Raw genomic sequence first — 16397 nt, forward strand, 5'->3', positions numbered from 1 at the left:
TTTTAGGTGCTCGATGGATAAAAACGGACCATATTACTGAGGTCTCGCTGTCTATTCGTCTGTCTGTCTATAGGCTGCAGCACATGAACCGTTACAACGAGATAGTTCTAATTTGCCGATGTAACAACAAACAATGCATGGAGGTTCAAGCAATGAGTGCCACAGTCACATTTTTCATTGGTAAACTATTTTTATTGCTTGTTCTTTTTTAGTCTATTTGTATTACTTGTGCATGGTGCGTAGTAAAAATACTAGCTGAACTTTTGACAGCAAATTGTTTTAACTAGCCCATAATAAACACAATTATTTTATTAGCAATAAGATGACAAAACATCAACATCCCAGACTAATTGAAAACGGAGGTGAAGCGTCTCTCGTTTCTGCGGCGACTTGACTCTAAAATTTACGATTGTAAATAGGGCATTCCGTTTGTTTACTTATGACCGAGTAATTCGTTGAATCCGTATAATTACCGGCATTAAGATGATTCCAGTTCCCTCGTACAATACAAAGTACCCCCTAAGTAATGTTAAAACATTCAAATGTCCGTACTTCGGAAGGCGTCTTATACTTGAGGTTATAAATTTTCGGACTGCCCCGGAGATTACAACTGTTAAAAGTAAATAGATTGCAAGAAACAAAACAGGGCTCGTCCGGGATTTGAACCCGGGACCTCTCACACCCAAAGCGAGAATCATACCTCTAGACCAACGAGCCGCTTTTCTTTTGGTGTAAGCAACGGTTATATTTGCACTTCGATTGTCTTTTGTTTTAGCAATTTAGACACAGTTATGGGTAGGTTTACTTGTGTGACGTCATATCGTGTCATCCTAGTGTATGCGTATATGAAGTATGTATTGTTACAGATGTCATGCGGGACAAATCGTCATTGTTGATTTTTGGTTTGGGAGTGAAGCGATCGATCCTGTCTATAAAAACGTGAGTCTAAAAGCTTGATTAGTCGCTTGAGAGAGATTTTATACCATCTACTATAACTGTTGTCCATCACGGGACATTAATGCAGTTTTATACTACTTAATTTTGTTCAAACCCGATACGTAAATATAAAAAAGATAGAATGGCGGTAAATGTAACGAGTACCTATTTGAGTTTACTTAGACGTACCCGACGGTCCATTGAGCGTTCAGCATTGGTTATTAAATTATCTGCGTCCCTGCGCGGTGTATCACGATATTAATCGCTATATTACTGCTCAGGGACTTGCAGATGACAATATTAGCGGTGCTAGGGTTGTCTCTCGTCTCGCCAAAACTCGTATTTTTTTTAAGACTAATTTTGTGATTCTTTTCTTTGTAGTTTTGCTTATTTTGTGCTTAAGGGATTAATAAGCGTGATTAAGACAGTTAATCTTCTTATCTTTCCTCCTAAGAAGAGTCCACTTTTACAGTCAATTTTTAATGTTTTACGCATTTTATTGGATTATAAATAAAGTATAGAATATACAATATCGTATATATGACCGGCGGCAGAACTTTTTTGAGTAATAAACCTTTGATTTTCTTATAAATGTCAAAAAAATATCTACATATGTTCTACTTTATGTAATGAAATATGCAAACAATGATTCACTCTAAACCATCTCATCACATTCAGGCAATAACTCCAATTCATCAATTTAAATCGTTGTGGAATAGTCACTTACACTTTTTTTTTTAATGTCAGTAGATGTGTTTAGCCGAATAATATTTGTAAAGATCAGATACAAGTTGTATTAGGGCGCGAATGTATCACCCCTACGACGTGATCGTTATAAGGAGGCCTCTAAAATGTTGCATGATTATTTTAGTCTTTGAGTTTTGCAGTAAAACATTTTTTGTGTTGTAAGATTTTGTTTTTATTTACACCCGAAAACTATTCAGAAAATTAGCCGTACTAAAAACTAAACATTTAAGTAATATGAATTTTTTTGTGGACATTTTGTGTTGTTTTGGTAGTGTCTGATTTTATTCTTTTAAACCCAAGAAGACAGATAATTATTCTTTCAAAATGTAGCAAACAATAATCTTAACTTAAAATTAACGCCAAGTCTAGAACTCATAAAATGATACTCATATGATGATATATTATATTTCAAAACATCTTCTTTACAGGTAAAAAAAAATCATGGAAAAAAATCTGGTATCTTTACGTAACGAAAGCGCCATTTTAAGCGTCCGCGTCGCCGCTCCGATTGATAGGAAACAGAGCGATCCTTCAGAGGAAAAATGTAGCGGCTAATGATTTGCTAACGACGATATTTATATTTTAATGCAGTCCTGAGCACAGTTTATTTCCTTTGACGACGTTTGCTGATCAATTGACTAAGATCCCACGACGCCATGTTGTTTGCGTTCGAGAATGTTCGTTCGTGAGCTGAGGTTTTATCCCTCCCGGCCTTTGAGAGATTTTTTGATATCTATTTATTAGCGATGTTCAAATAGATGTGTATTTTTCATCGTAACAAAAATTTTAATGCTACCACTTAAAACAGTGAATCATAAGTCAGCGTAATTTGCAAACGCTTTTTGTTTTGACCTTGTTTCATAATTGTTATCATGTAGTAGGTATAGTTTATAGAGTTAAAAAAATAATGAAAAAAAGCAGGGCTCGTCCGGGATTCGAACCCGGGGCCTCTCGCACCCAAAGCGAGAATCATACCTCTAGACCAACGAGCCACTTGTAAGAGGAATGAGAACAACACCCGTCATACTTTACGCTAAAATTCCCATACAAAATATTACCCCTTAATATTTTACTGGCTGAAAAACAGAAGATGCTCAAAGGCATTACTTCAATCTCAACAATTCAAAATTCGAAAGCATTTTTCTTTTTTCTTTTTAAAAGGTTAAAGAACTGTCTTACGTGTGTTTTATATCGATTCAGTGTTATCCTATAGAATAGATATAAAATTGCAGAAAAATATCAGCATAAACGTCGGTAAAGTACCTATTCAATTCATTTGTGTGTAAAACATTTGGATGCACGAGTTGTTTTATACGTCACGACACGATAACGTAACGATTTTTTATTTCTCTTTAAAAATTGATGACGTTGGTCGTCGTGGCATTACGGTTCTTTGTTGTATAAGGCAAAGTACAATGTGACTTTTTCTACGTTATAAAGACTTTCTTTCTTAATTATTCTATGGCACCAGGGAGAAATCGGTGCAAGACAAAATCGTGAAGAAACCTGGACACCGAATATTGGAATATACTGAAATCGCCAAAGTGTGCTAGTTACTGATTGATGCTTGAAAAAGGCTTGTTCCCATAAGGAACGATGCCTATGCCCAGCTGTATTATTAGCTTAGACCTAGAACAATTTCCGATGTTACAAACAAATTATTTCCTAGTCGAAGATCGAACTCGAATTACTCATCAAATTTATATTAAATATAGCTGTTGCCCGCGACTTCGTCCCCGTGGGTAGAAGATATAAGTTATGATTTATACCTGCCCTGTTTTTTTCACATTTTCCAAACAAACAAACTCTTCAGCTTTATATATTAGTATAGATATAAAAAAAAGACAAATGTCGTATCATCTAAAACCCAAAACAAACGTGTCGCGTTTCCCCCATCTTTCTCCAAGTAAGTAAAACACAGTAGGTAGAACATTCTTATTGCGAGTGTATCGGTTCATACTCATAACGTGGTATCTGGAAATTATTCGAGACCCGCCATCTGTGGCCCTTCCCGCTTTGGAAAATAATAAAGTTCCGTTTAAACGCAATTCGTATGTGAGATACGACGAATGAGGCGTAATAAAGTGAATTAGGAATGTATTGCAAACAGAAACAAATGAGACGGACGGTTTGCTTTCACGATAAATACGCGGTACAGATGTGATTTTAGTTGGATTCGCTGTGACGCTTTGGTTTGCCTTTGTTTTGGTATTGCGTATTAAAATACGCTTCGGTGCTCATGTATAACTTCCTTCCAGGTTATAGGAGAATATAACTAGTTCTGATTGAAAGTAATGAAAGGCCTATGAGGTACAATGTTTATAAGTCAGTGAGAAATGGAAAAGACGTCATGTCGCCTCTTTTTGAGCGAATGTAGTCAATCTCTACGTATTTTAGAGGGTAGTACGTGTTATTAATTAGTGTAGCGACGTCATCTTATATAAGTTCACAACTATAAAAGAGATCAATAATTAAAGTAAACTTTAGCATAACTTGAAGTAACTAGACAAGTGGCTCGTTGGTCTAGAGGTATGATTCTCGCTTTGGGTGTGAGAGGTCCCGGGTTCAAATCCCGGACGAGCCCTATTTTGACAAATTTACAAGAATCAACACATCCCTTTAAAAGAACATCTCAAAATAGGTGGTTTAAGCTAGATTACGAAGATCAAAATTATTTTTGGATTCGTTGAAACATTATATATTTAGAGATAATTCGTGTTTTAATAGGACATTATTCCAAGAAGTCTTGACCAATAAATATCGAAAAGGTATTAATTTTGTTATATTCGCACGTTACTAGATTATTTGTTTAGAGGCAAGAAACGGGTCAACAATAATAGGCCTCAGTGGACAAATAGCAAGTCATATTGAAGTAGAGTAATAAATGTTTAGAGGAGGCACACTTTAAATTCCTTATGAAAAACCTTTCTTGTCCTTTTTTGCCACACGAGTTTTTAACATCTGATGTTAAAATCAATTTTCTAAGGTAAAGGATAAAACAAGATACTAAACAGTTATTCCATTTAGAATATCTTTCTGGATTTTTTTTTGATTAAAGTGTCGATATAAGTTTAAGTCTTATTTTTTGTGTTGTGCGTGTTTTTGAATTGAATGTTTGAAATTAATCTTGTACTCATTTCTTTAGATAAACAGCTTTTAACTTGAATTTAACTTCAAAGTTAATTAATACCTACGTTTTTCTACAATAAGCTCGTACTAATTTTCTTGACGCAGTCTTTATGTTTTTTACAAAATATATGAATATTTTATCAGTCAGTGACCCGTATTCTACACAAGTTTTTAGTGTTCACACGTTTTATGTTATTTTATGTTGAGTAATAAAATAAAAGCAATACTTAAGATTTAATTTGTGCATGTGTCCTGTCTATAAAATTTCGTTGCTAGTCTTACCTGTAGATGCAGGTATTCACGCGGCCCGAATTTCCCGGAATCCGGCGATGATCCACCGACACCGACCTCACTAAGCATCTTCATCCAACACTCACATCTCAAAAATGAACTCTACCTTATTCGACACAAGGTTGGAAATAAAGAGTTACGAACTCTGGCGGTTAAGGTGTTTCGGTTAGCAACATGTCATAGTTTCTTCGATAAGATTGATCGAGTGGGGTAAGGAGACCAGATAATCTGTTCTTGAGATAAAAAATCGGTGACTTGTCAAATTCATCGCATTCTATACAGAGATTTCGGATCGGGCATCGGTCTCTCGATTGGTCTCGCGTGTTTAACAGCCGATTTTACCAGTTACGATTTAGAATGTTTCGTAACTTAACTTTGCTTGTAGGATTCAAGGATGAAGAGATTTATTGTAATGGAAGCGAATTGACGAGACATTTGATATATTTGAGGAGGAACTGCCTAGGTTTAACAAAGCTAGAGAATGATTAAATAACATCAAGCAAAGGCGAGGGAATATATGACGATAGGATGATAGGTTACCTTATTTGCAACGACTCATTTAATACTAATAAGAAGAAGGAGTATAATATAATGTCAGGAAGAGGCTCGAAGAGGAAGGGAAGACCTACAAGGAAGTACATAGACCATCTAGAGGAAAATCAGAAGTAACCACAAATAAGACAGATTAAATATCATCGAAGAAGACGAAAAACGCTTAACCAACAATGCCGAGAAATTTAATTTGATGATGATGAGTTATAGAAAGACATAACTGGATATTGAAACGATGCTTCTCTAAGGTGGGATTGGATATGTTTCGTTAAAATAAGAAAAATAGGATTCTGAAACAATCAAAACTAAAAGAGTACCTAATTAGCTATCTCGAAATTTATTGTTGAGACTTGTATTTAAATTACTACAAAATTGGCTCATTGTCATTTCGCTAAGCTCTCTAAAAATATTATGCCTTATACAACTCGTATTATATTCAACTAAAATAATCTAGGACACTATTTCAGATTTTGCTATAAGTTCCTTATTAGAATTAAATAATTCTATAACTAACATTTTCGATAGATGGATTGCTATAGCTACAATTAATACACAAAATTCTGTCTTACATCGCGATTATAGATGTGTGGATACCCAAGTCAACAGAAATCCAACTCATAAACCTCAGGTAAGTAAAAGTCAAAATTCGAATGACATTTCATTAATTATAATCCCGAAATCTGTTTATTTTTTAACTCTATAGTGATCCCTGATTCGCAGCGGGTTCCAATATTTCTAACAATTCACTCAAAGGAATTTAAACCCTATCTTCGGTAGGTAGAATCGGAATTTCCTTGGAGATATGGTGAAGATTCTAATTTAACTTCCAAGCTAATTTAAACTCTTTGTTGTACATGTAGAGTTCATTTTACTTTGAAGGATGTTGTAAAGAATTGGTCATTGTATCGTGATTGAAATCCGTTTCTTGCGATATTTTTTTGTGTGACCTAAGGATTATTGATGATTATGCGATTACTTGGCGTTAAACGTTGGGAGAGCCATCTGAGATGCAATCTGCCACCTCTGGATATCTAATACAATTCTTACGTATCTTTATTTTCGTTTGTTGGGTAATAGGGCCATTACAATATTTATAATGAAAGGACGTTTTAGGATATGTTATATCTACTTTAATTAGTCTTTTCCTATTACTGTTCTAGGGCCACTTTTTAAAATGAAGACCGAATAATTTAGTAGACAGCAGTCGCTCCTTGTAAAACTCTGTTACTTAACCGAATCCGGTTACACTGGAATCCGACCAAGCTGGAGCCAACATAGCTGGGAAAATTGCTAGGACGATGACGATGACAGCATAGTGTAGCAATAAGGAAGAGGTCCATCAGTCTGAGAGTCTTTCGTCATCTCAAGACGGTTGCAGTTCTGAAAGAGCCGCTCTAAGACGTGTAGTGTATCGTTATAATATCCTTCATATATTTGCAGATCACGAAAAGGGATAACAAGAAGTTTAGGTCTTAAATTTTCCATATCTTGATGGAATGAAACAGAATTCCAACACAACCTACTCGACTCGATTTACAGTTCTTTATTCTAACAAATACAGCATTTAAACCATTCTGTATCCTCTCTCTCAGCTCTCTATCAGCATGTAGTATAATCTTCGTTCGTAACGCGGGGTGAGCCCTCCCCCCTCCTGCCCCCCCTACGGAACTGTCTCACAATATGAGCACGGGTAGATTAACTCTGATGTTCCGCTTACGTAACAGTTGGCTGTAGTAGAGTTTTAGATTCGCGTGCAGTCGTTGGAACATATTTTTAAGATTTTTGAATTGCATATAATTTAGGGCAATATCTTGAAACTCTTCATACTCCATTTTTCTTTTTTTCTTTTGTGTATGAAGTGAGCAAAAAGAAATGATGTTTCTTGAATAAAATTGATAATATAACAATTTTACCAAAAATACGTGTTTGACAAAGAAACATAATTTTTTCAAGAATAATTTAGATTTTATATTTAGGACTTGGGTTATGTTAAACTAGGATTTTGTAAAAATAGGCTAAAGATAAATAAATCGTTAGTGTGACAAATACATTTCTGTGTACACTCAATTTTAGTTTTCACCTATCAGCATTTTTATTTAAAAAAAAATTGTATTAACTGCAGTAATAGATAAACAATCATCATCTGTGATTTTTTTCACAAGAATTTCAACTGTCCAGCTATCAGGATTAACGAGATACCGCCTATTGACGTGTGGAACAGACAGATGTGTCTATAACAGGGTTCTGTTTCTACCCTTTGGTTATAAACTATGAAAAATATGAAACTATAACAAGATTCTCTAGTACCTCTTTAACTGTTTATACTATTCTTAGAACTCTACACATCCTACTATATTTCACCGAAGCACACTTCAACTTTTATTGAAGATTTCTTAGTATTGTGTAAAAGCACGTGAAACCCATTACGAGGTTCTTGTCTGCGCTCTTAATATTTGAATTTTCTATTACTGGGCTCTTTTGGAATAGTATAAAAATTGCGGACCATTCTAAATTGAAGAATTTTTATTTTTATTATTTACTAATTAAGCCACCGTGGCTTCATCTCCTGTCTATATTGCTCCTATTGATATTAGCGTGATATTATAAACAAAAGGTAAAAATGGAACAATATTGCTGAGGCACTACAGCGTCAGACCGTCAGCCTAGAGAGGTCAAATTTATTTAAAAGATGATGTATTCCCGTTTCCACTGTAAAACAAATATCGGACAATAAAAAACCAAGGCTGAGGATTAACAACAAAAATGGTATGATTAGGGTCATCAATTTGATAGCTGATCAATTTTGCTTTAAAATTTGTACGGAACCTTCATTTTCCTGATACTGACTATTTTTTTTTATGGCTTCTCTACAGACACATAACCAAAAAGACCACCGAACTAGCGGTAACTGCATTTTTCCACTTTCAACAAATTAATTTTCATCGTTACATAAGGAAGAGTCTAGTCTAAGAGTCTGCGACCATGACAATACAATGATTAGTTCAAAGTCAGCCGTCAGTCATCCGACTGATTCATTATTGTTGTGATTCTGATTACCATTCTATACATGTCTCTTCCTTGTAGCTATGAGTCGCCTACGCGGTACTTTCTGTGTATAGAAAAATGTAGAGTGTTTCAATTCTGTAGAAGAGTTTGGATATTAAATATTTGGTGAATTTCTGTTCTTCCTAACCTAAAATACTGTTTAATTTTCGAATGGTAAAAATGTCCCTGAACAAAATTAACGCGTTCTTGCATTTATGGTTTGACGTTTCGACTAGGTTTCATTAGCCGTGGTCTGCTTTCAACGTTAATTATTGTTTTTCGTAATTGTAATATAAACATGCAAAGCATTTAAAAAAAAAATCTATGTATCTCTTTTCCACATCTTATAGTATTAGAGATAGCAAGAGAGAATAATTGACGTCATTCAGTATTATCTACCCCTGAACCTTACAAGGCTTCGGTTTTGATTACTCTCTGCCAGAGATTGGATTATTAATTTTATCGGTAAAGCAAAAAAAAGATATACGTAAGATGTTGTTGATGACGTCTACTGACTTGATATATTGTTTTAATTGCTTTGACAGCGTTTTATTTTAATACTATTAGCCGTTCAAGACATTATTGAGGTAACACCGTTATATGTCTTCTTTTGTTCACTATTATTGAACTACACTATCAATGATTAGCTCTATGTTAAAAGATAGGAATATAAATAGCGAGCAAGTCACAGCGAAACATACAGCTAAAGTAAACACTCCGCTGAGAAATTACTCATGACTCGTTACGGCATCACGAGGAATATCTTGTTTTTAACTTAGCGTTCACAGCGCATGCAATAACAGCCGCTATTCCTAGCATCGCAAGACCAACAATAGCATACAAGTGTTTGACACGCGGCATAATAGATTGTCTGGTGTCGCAAGACTCGCAACTAAGTTTGTGACGTCACAGCAGAATGGGTAGTGTAGTGTAGTGGCGGAGTGGCGCAGGTAGCGGTGGTGGTGATGACGTCAGCCGGTTAGTGGCGCTTATCTGTGACGAGCGGCGGATGAGCGTGCTGCGTCTCGGATAGATAACGGAACAATGAGGCGAGCGGCGGTGGGCCGCATCGACCGGTGGGCGTGGCGCGACCCCGCCCCGCCAGACAGAGAGCGGTCTAATCTCACGGATAACGGATAAACCTAACCCGGACACACCCGTATTGGAGGAGGTTTTAGCGAATGTCAACGCCTAGCGAACGCTATTGGTATCTCGGATATAGGCGGATTAGGATATATAGCGGAAAACTTTACCTAAGCCGAGCTTCAGCAGCTTCAGGATTTGTTAAGAAGGCGTATCCTTTATACGCCTTAACGTACCCTATACTTAAGTAACCCCAACATAAAATTCACAGACTTTATAAGCCAATAGCTATTACAGTTAATAACAAATATAACCTCACAAAGAAGTCAATAAAAATAACATTTATTTATAAATCGAATTATAGAGTTATCCCACGTCAAAATTTGTAGAGATCCCACGCATGTTCCAATCTCATTCTAATTATAAAACATTAAATTGTAACCACAGAGTAAACGAACACTCTCTAAATATTCTGTGACATCACAGTATGACGAGATGCGATGTTTAATTAGCTGTTAGGCTGTGGCAAGATGAACGTAGTTATACGTAGATAGAATATCTGTTGTGACCCGTAAACGTTCGTCGAAAATGGGTCTTAGTAGAGAATCTCGTAATAACGTTACTTTAGATAATACTAATAGCTTTAGTGAAATGTTTCTCAGTCTTAAGTAGAGTTAAAACTAATGCTGTCTTTATCACATTTAAAGAGTTAAGTAGAGATAGATAGATATATGTAAAAATGTTTGAAAATCAGGTTGTGTTTTAATTTTCGGTGGTTGGGACTCTACATTTTTTTGACTTTTATATTCAATTTGTGTTTTTATTCTTCCTCTAAGAGAGTAAATTAAATATGCTTGCTAAGCATTAACAACAGTTAGGACACGGCCGCGAATGACTTGAGCACACGGTTCATGTGAAAGCCGGCATTCCGCGTTTTATCAGCCATACATACATTCAAACAAATCACATACAAACACATACATTTATGTAGAAGCTTGTTTGGTATTCTGATCATGATTGTTAGAGGAATTAGATCGATAGTTCATTAGGCAGGTATGTTGTTAATACGTGGTTTATATACATAGGTACTACATATAAGAATGTTTGTATGTGTAAGGGGGTAAGCAGGGAGGTATTTTTAGAATACCTGCATATTATAAGTGTGTGAACTTGTCATATTAGTTAGGGCAGGTGATTCTTCATAATGTGATGGAAATTATATGTATTTGATTAGCAATTTATGATTGACGGTTATTTAAATAGTTATATACAAGGTTCGTCATACGGTTTTACCCGCATTTTATCTATATTTGTTACCAATTAAGTGTTTATAATTGTGTTAATTCAGAGATTCAGCTACCTTCACACCAAGTTTAAGTATGCAGATAATAACACACCGTAGAATATTAGTTTTCGTATAATAAGTGCGACAATTGTAAAAGTAGTGAGAGAATTTTCTTTTTAATTAGAAAGTAGAGCGATATATCTATTCTCTTTTAATTCTTGAAAATTATTCAATGTGTAATGACTGACAATCAAGACTGCTTAGACATATTAAGATTCAACATGTTTGTATAAGGGCTTACATTACATCTGCGAATTTCGTTTTTAGCACGTAATAATGTGATTCATAGTCGAGATTAAAGAATTACAAGCATACACTCACGTATAGTTTCATGTTTATTATGTTTAGTTAGAGATTCATTTCTACTGAATTATAAGAAGGATTAAATAAAACGATACAAGAGATTTAGAAGAAACATGACAATTGTTCGTTTTTAAATGGTGCTCTACTTGTTTTTTGTTTCACTTACTGTTTGGCATCTTTAAAAGAAATGACGTATTTCTTTCTTTTTAAAACAAAGAGGTGATTTATTAGAAACTAATTTAATTTTTGTAACTGGTTGAATATATTATAATTCGGTAGCATTCGGGATGATTATTTTGTTTAATATATCTTTATTACGTTTTTAAACAAAGAATGCGTGTTACGCCATATTGTTTTCTCTTTACTTATAAGCAAAGGAATTTTATTTACCGTCATAAGAATGATTAGGCGGATAGCAAAATGTCACAGCTTCTTTAAATTGCGTAACAAAGATAAGATAGTATACCTGTATGTGAATGTCATTTTTCTGTTAGAACAAATAATTAAGTACTTTTTCGAAAAGGTCAAAGTCGATCAATGCCGTGATGTTTGGGAAAATTTTATTCGTTTTGAAATAATAAGACATACTACAGGTAGAGCTCATTTAAACTCTTATGGTACATCAAATATTTATTTAGTTGCTATTAAAAATTTGTTAATCGATAAAATATACGTCTCAATTTGAATATTATGCTTTAATGTTTACTTTTTCATGTATAATGATTGATTTATTTCATACACTTAATCTCACCTTATCAAAGATAAAATGGATTAACATTGATTGAAATTAAACGTGGATAATGAGTTTATTATCTGGATAATCGACCTCCATGATAAAAGGATCAATTTTATCAATTAATAATATAAACAGAACTCACTATCGTTATCTGTGTACGATTGTTTAAAAAAAAAACAGTATTCGAAGAAAGAATGACTATTTTACTTTTTTAAATAAACGGTAATTTAAAAATAGATGACACATTTTGACAACTATTTCGAAAATGGAATAATCCAATTCATTCACGTCATTTGTTTACCATAAACTGTTCACTTGTCCTTATTTGTAGCATACACACTGTTATACCCATATAATTGAAAGGACAAATAAAGTGGAAGAGATCACGTTTGAAAAAACGTTCCAAATCCGAATAACTAGCTTTTTAAAGACATACAACTTTATCACTCGCGAAAATCCTCGTACAGCATTATTACAACCAAATTAAGGTTCAAATTTCTTTAACATTTTGTTTTTTGACGGTAAATAGATACAAATTAGTGTTCTTAACTGGAACCCGCTAAAAAGATAAAAGACTTCCACTCGAGTGTTGACAGACAGGTTATTGTCTTTGTCTCGTCGTGTCTTTGACAAGTTTCATGTTATTTTCAATACTTATGAGTCAATACTTCATGATCAAATAGTTTATTTGTGTTCAAGGTTGACCTAAAATGAACCTAAACATTTATACTAAACAGGTTTTGAAATAAAATCTTTTCAATCTAAAACTTAAAAAAAAATATGATTGCGGACTATATGGTAGAGCAAAATTAAATAATATTTACCACTATTACACCTACGTCACAACACGATAAGAGTCTTAAAATAAGAACTGATGTACAAATCCTTTGCTTAGGTATATTTTCTCATTTACATAATATCTACGTCTTTAAGGCTAGTTAACTAGCATTAACCATATCATTATAACTGTCAAAATTGTTCAGTTATTACAAAACGAATAACTAATCGAAAACAATACAAGATTTTATCCGGCCATCAAATACACCCTCTGTAGTCTATGCTCTGTTCTCTATAGGTACAATACCATAGACACGGTAGAGTATCATTGTTTTATCCGCAACACAAAGAAAGCGGTCGATACAAAGCGGCGGTTCTGGCCCACTTCTAACGGGTCCATTTATGTGCCATTATATACAGATTATCCTTAAAACAATTGAAACGACCATGTTTTGGAGATTTAGAACGAAAATAAACATTATAATCTCTGGTTGGTTGTTTATCCCAAGAATAAACAACACGATTTTTACGTTTTTTCGAATATAAGTAGTGGATAATTTTCAATTAAGAACAAGTTGGTGGTGTATTGACTTCTGTTTTATTAACACGTTCCATTTATGTTTTCTGTTTTTAAATTTAGTCGTTAAAAATAGAGCTTTGAAACGTCAGATCTTTTTCTTAGTTAGGTTATAAAAACACGTCAATGTTGCAATCATAAATAGAACACCGTATCGTTTACATAATCACTACGTCAGTTAAAAATGACGTATGATGATCTTTACATTTACGTTAAATATTTATTCAAATAACCTTTACCAAAGCCCCCGTCGTTAAACATTTAAAATTAAGAAAAATTAACTCGACGGAAGGTAATAATGCCAGTATAACGGCCACGTACAAAATTATGTGAAGCCGTGACAATTTTTTTCTTACATCCCACGGAAGGCGGGAAGCCGCAGTGATTTATATAATGAATAAAAATGCTTCCTAGCACCGCAAGACCGCCATTTTACAAGGATACTGCAATTAACCGCACTGATAGCTTTTCAAATTACCACATTATTATATTGATGACTTTATTTTTACATAATTTCAGTTTCTAATTATCTTAAAGATTCCCCACTATCTTTCATACGTGCGGCTTCAATATTTGCAGTAGTACAACAGCGCTAGTCTCCTCTAAGATAGTAAGATATCGCTTACGTATCTCTCACTGACGTATCTCCGTTCTCTCAAATCCGCTGCGAACATAAAACAATAGCGCAATTGATGCGCTGTAACAAATAACACGAGTAGGTCTCAATAATGTGTAATCTAATCGAGATAGCGGCCGACACCCCTCGACACAACAAATTGCCGTCACACCGAAGCAATCTGTGAATTACAAGTGTAAATAATCCAGAGGACGCCCAACCACCACCGTGGGCCGGGCTTGGCTAGGAAAAAAAAGAAACTCGTTAAAATAGCGGCTTAAAAAAGAAAAGCGCTGAAACGGGAAGGCTCGGGTGGTATCGGTTTTTCTCGACGCGGGCGGTTCGCTGGGCGGGGCCCGAGCGGCAGTCGCGCGCCGCCGGCCGGCCCGTTCGTACGTGTCGCAGCCTCTACGTCCGTCTGTCCCGCACCGTGCACATGTTGTGTGAATTTTCGGCATGTTGATGTCGTCGTGAATTGTAACAAGATGGACTTTCAGAGTGCAATGGAGACGTTTGCTGAGGCGTGGGCTGCGGCCAACACCGTCAAGTCGGAGGCACCCACTGATTTAGCGCAGGTTAGTTTTATTTTCTAGTTTTTTTTTGACATATGACATTATAATTTTCGAAACTTTTTGCAAAAAAAAGTAATTTATTTTCTCGTTGCGCTCAGACTTTTGTTAATGAGCGGTTGCTCTACATTTCGCATGATAATATTTTTTATCAATGAATTATTCAGGACAATAAATCAAGTGAATATAAAAAGTTATACAAGTTAAGTTGATACCGTTTAATCACCGCATTTCCTAGAATGTGTCCTTGTGTACAGAACGCTTGTTACGATGAATTTAATTACAGCTTTAATAATATGTGACAATATTGATTGCCGAAAAAGTATTTAACACTTTACTTCATTTATTTTAAATAAATTACTTAATAATATTTGTACTTCACTAAGGAGTTTTTAATCACTCTACAATCTTTCAAGCCGAATAAATCAACGGCCGTTACAAACTTATTATTTAAAAAATAAAAGCGTACACGACGGCAAACCCTACAAAGGGGGACCAGAGTTCCTAGCATGCCTAATTGACGCATAGACAATAAACCAAGTTCATCTAGATAACAAATATTCATTTGCATTAAAAATAAAACCGCTTTATGCTTGCATATTAAGATGTACCACAAACAATAGGTACTCTACAGATATTTTCAGCAAGGTCAGACAGTACCTACATGTGTTATGATTATATCAAATTAGATTTTCAATACCATATAGTATTAAAAAGACAACGTATTAATACCATTGTACAGCCATATTTTTGTCAAGAAATTAATTGACGTCTTTGCAAGAAGAAAGTATTTAACGATCCCAAAAAAGAAACAATCAAAACGTCACAAAATATTAAAGAATGTTCAAAATTAAAACGAAATTAATTGTTTTTTTTATTCGGCAACGTCGCAAATGACTAAGTATGTTTAATAAGTTTAGATTTAAATAAGACTTACAATGGACTCTAACCCTTTAACTTGGGTAAAGATAAGAGTAATCACCGTTAACGCTAAATAGTTCAAAGTCAAAATATAACTCTTGTCTATTCATACTGCACAATAAAATGACTGTGAAGTGTACTTGAATTATATCAACGGATCAGTATAGGTATAATTAGAAATAGATCATTGATTTATTTATTAATAATTATAAAATTAATATTTGGTATAAAATACGTTAATTAATCTGGTAATTAGCATCCTAGTTTTTTTTGGGTAGGGAAATGTAGAGTCAGTTACTTTTTTTGTATCTTATCAATCTGCATTTAAACCTTTTATTTAAATTACAGTATACATAAATGTAGATACATAATGTAGAGATTTTTGATATAAGTATTGATAATTGTAAAGATGGGTCGAATCAAAGATTTCCAATAGTTTCATTACAAGATACTTTTGTACGTGGTTTGAAGCTGAAGATTAAAACTAAAGAATGTGTTAAAACGTGTCTAATACAGTTACAAAATCTTTAAGCGCTAAAATGTAGAGTCTTAAAACTTCGTTTATTTTGATGAAGATATCCAAAATTGTTATTTATTTATATTATTATAGTACGAGTAGATAACTCAAACTTCCTGTAATATAACGCGTCCTTCTTTTTTTATTTCTTATAGAGACCCGATAACAATTGACGCGCTGTCGACGGCGCGAGAACGTCATAGCTTAGTATTAACTAACATTGAAAAAACTATTAATTTCGCTGATAACGCAC

At 34.3% G+C, this 16397-nt stretch overlaps 1 protein-coding gene and 3 non-coding genes across 5 annotated transcripts in view; 2 read left to right on the forward strand and 2 right to left on the reverse strand.

Annotated features, from left to right (window-relative positions):
* Positions 1 to 645: 645 nt before the first annotated feature.
* Trnap-ugg lies at positions 646 to 717 on the reverse strand. The gene has a single exon. It is a non-coding gene; the product is annotated as a tRNA-Pro (tRNA).
* Positions 718 to 2603: 1886 nt separating this feature from the next.
* Positions 2604 to 2675, reverse strand: Trnap-ugg. Its single transcript has one exon. It is a non-coding gene; the product is annotated as a tRNA-Pro (tRNA).
* A 1520-nt stretch (positions 2676 to 4195) lies between these two features.
* On the forward strand, positions 4196 to 4267 carry Trnap-ugg. The gene has a single exon. It is a non-coding gene; the product is annotated as a tRNA-Pro (tRNA).
* A 9218-nt stretch (positions 4268 to 13485) lies between these two features.
* Positions 13486 to 16397, forward strand: part of LOC113496428 — a 70987-nt gene continuing 68075 nt past the window's right edge. For both annotated transcript variants that reach the window (XM_026875633.1, XM_026875634.1), the window contains exon 1: positions 13486 to 14712. In XM_026875633.1, the coding sequence (XP_026731434.1) occupies positions 14623 to 14712 (90 nt within the window). In that variant the 5' untranslated portion in view covers positions 13486 to 14622. The remainder of the gene's footprint in view (positions 14713 to 16397) is intronic.

Source organism: Trichoplusia ni, chromosome 8 (assembly GCF_003590095.1).
Source record: "Trichoplusia ni isolate ovarian cell line Hi5 chromosome 8, tn1, whole genome shotgun sequence".
Taxonomy (NCBI): Eukaryota; Metazoa; Arthropoda; class Insecta; order Lepidoptera; family Noctuidae; genus Trichoplusia; species Trichoplusia ni.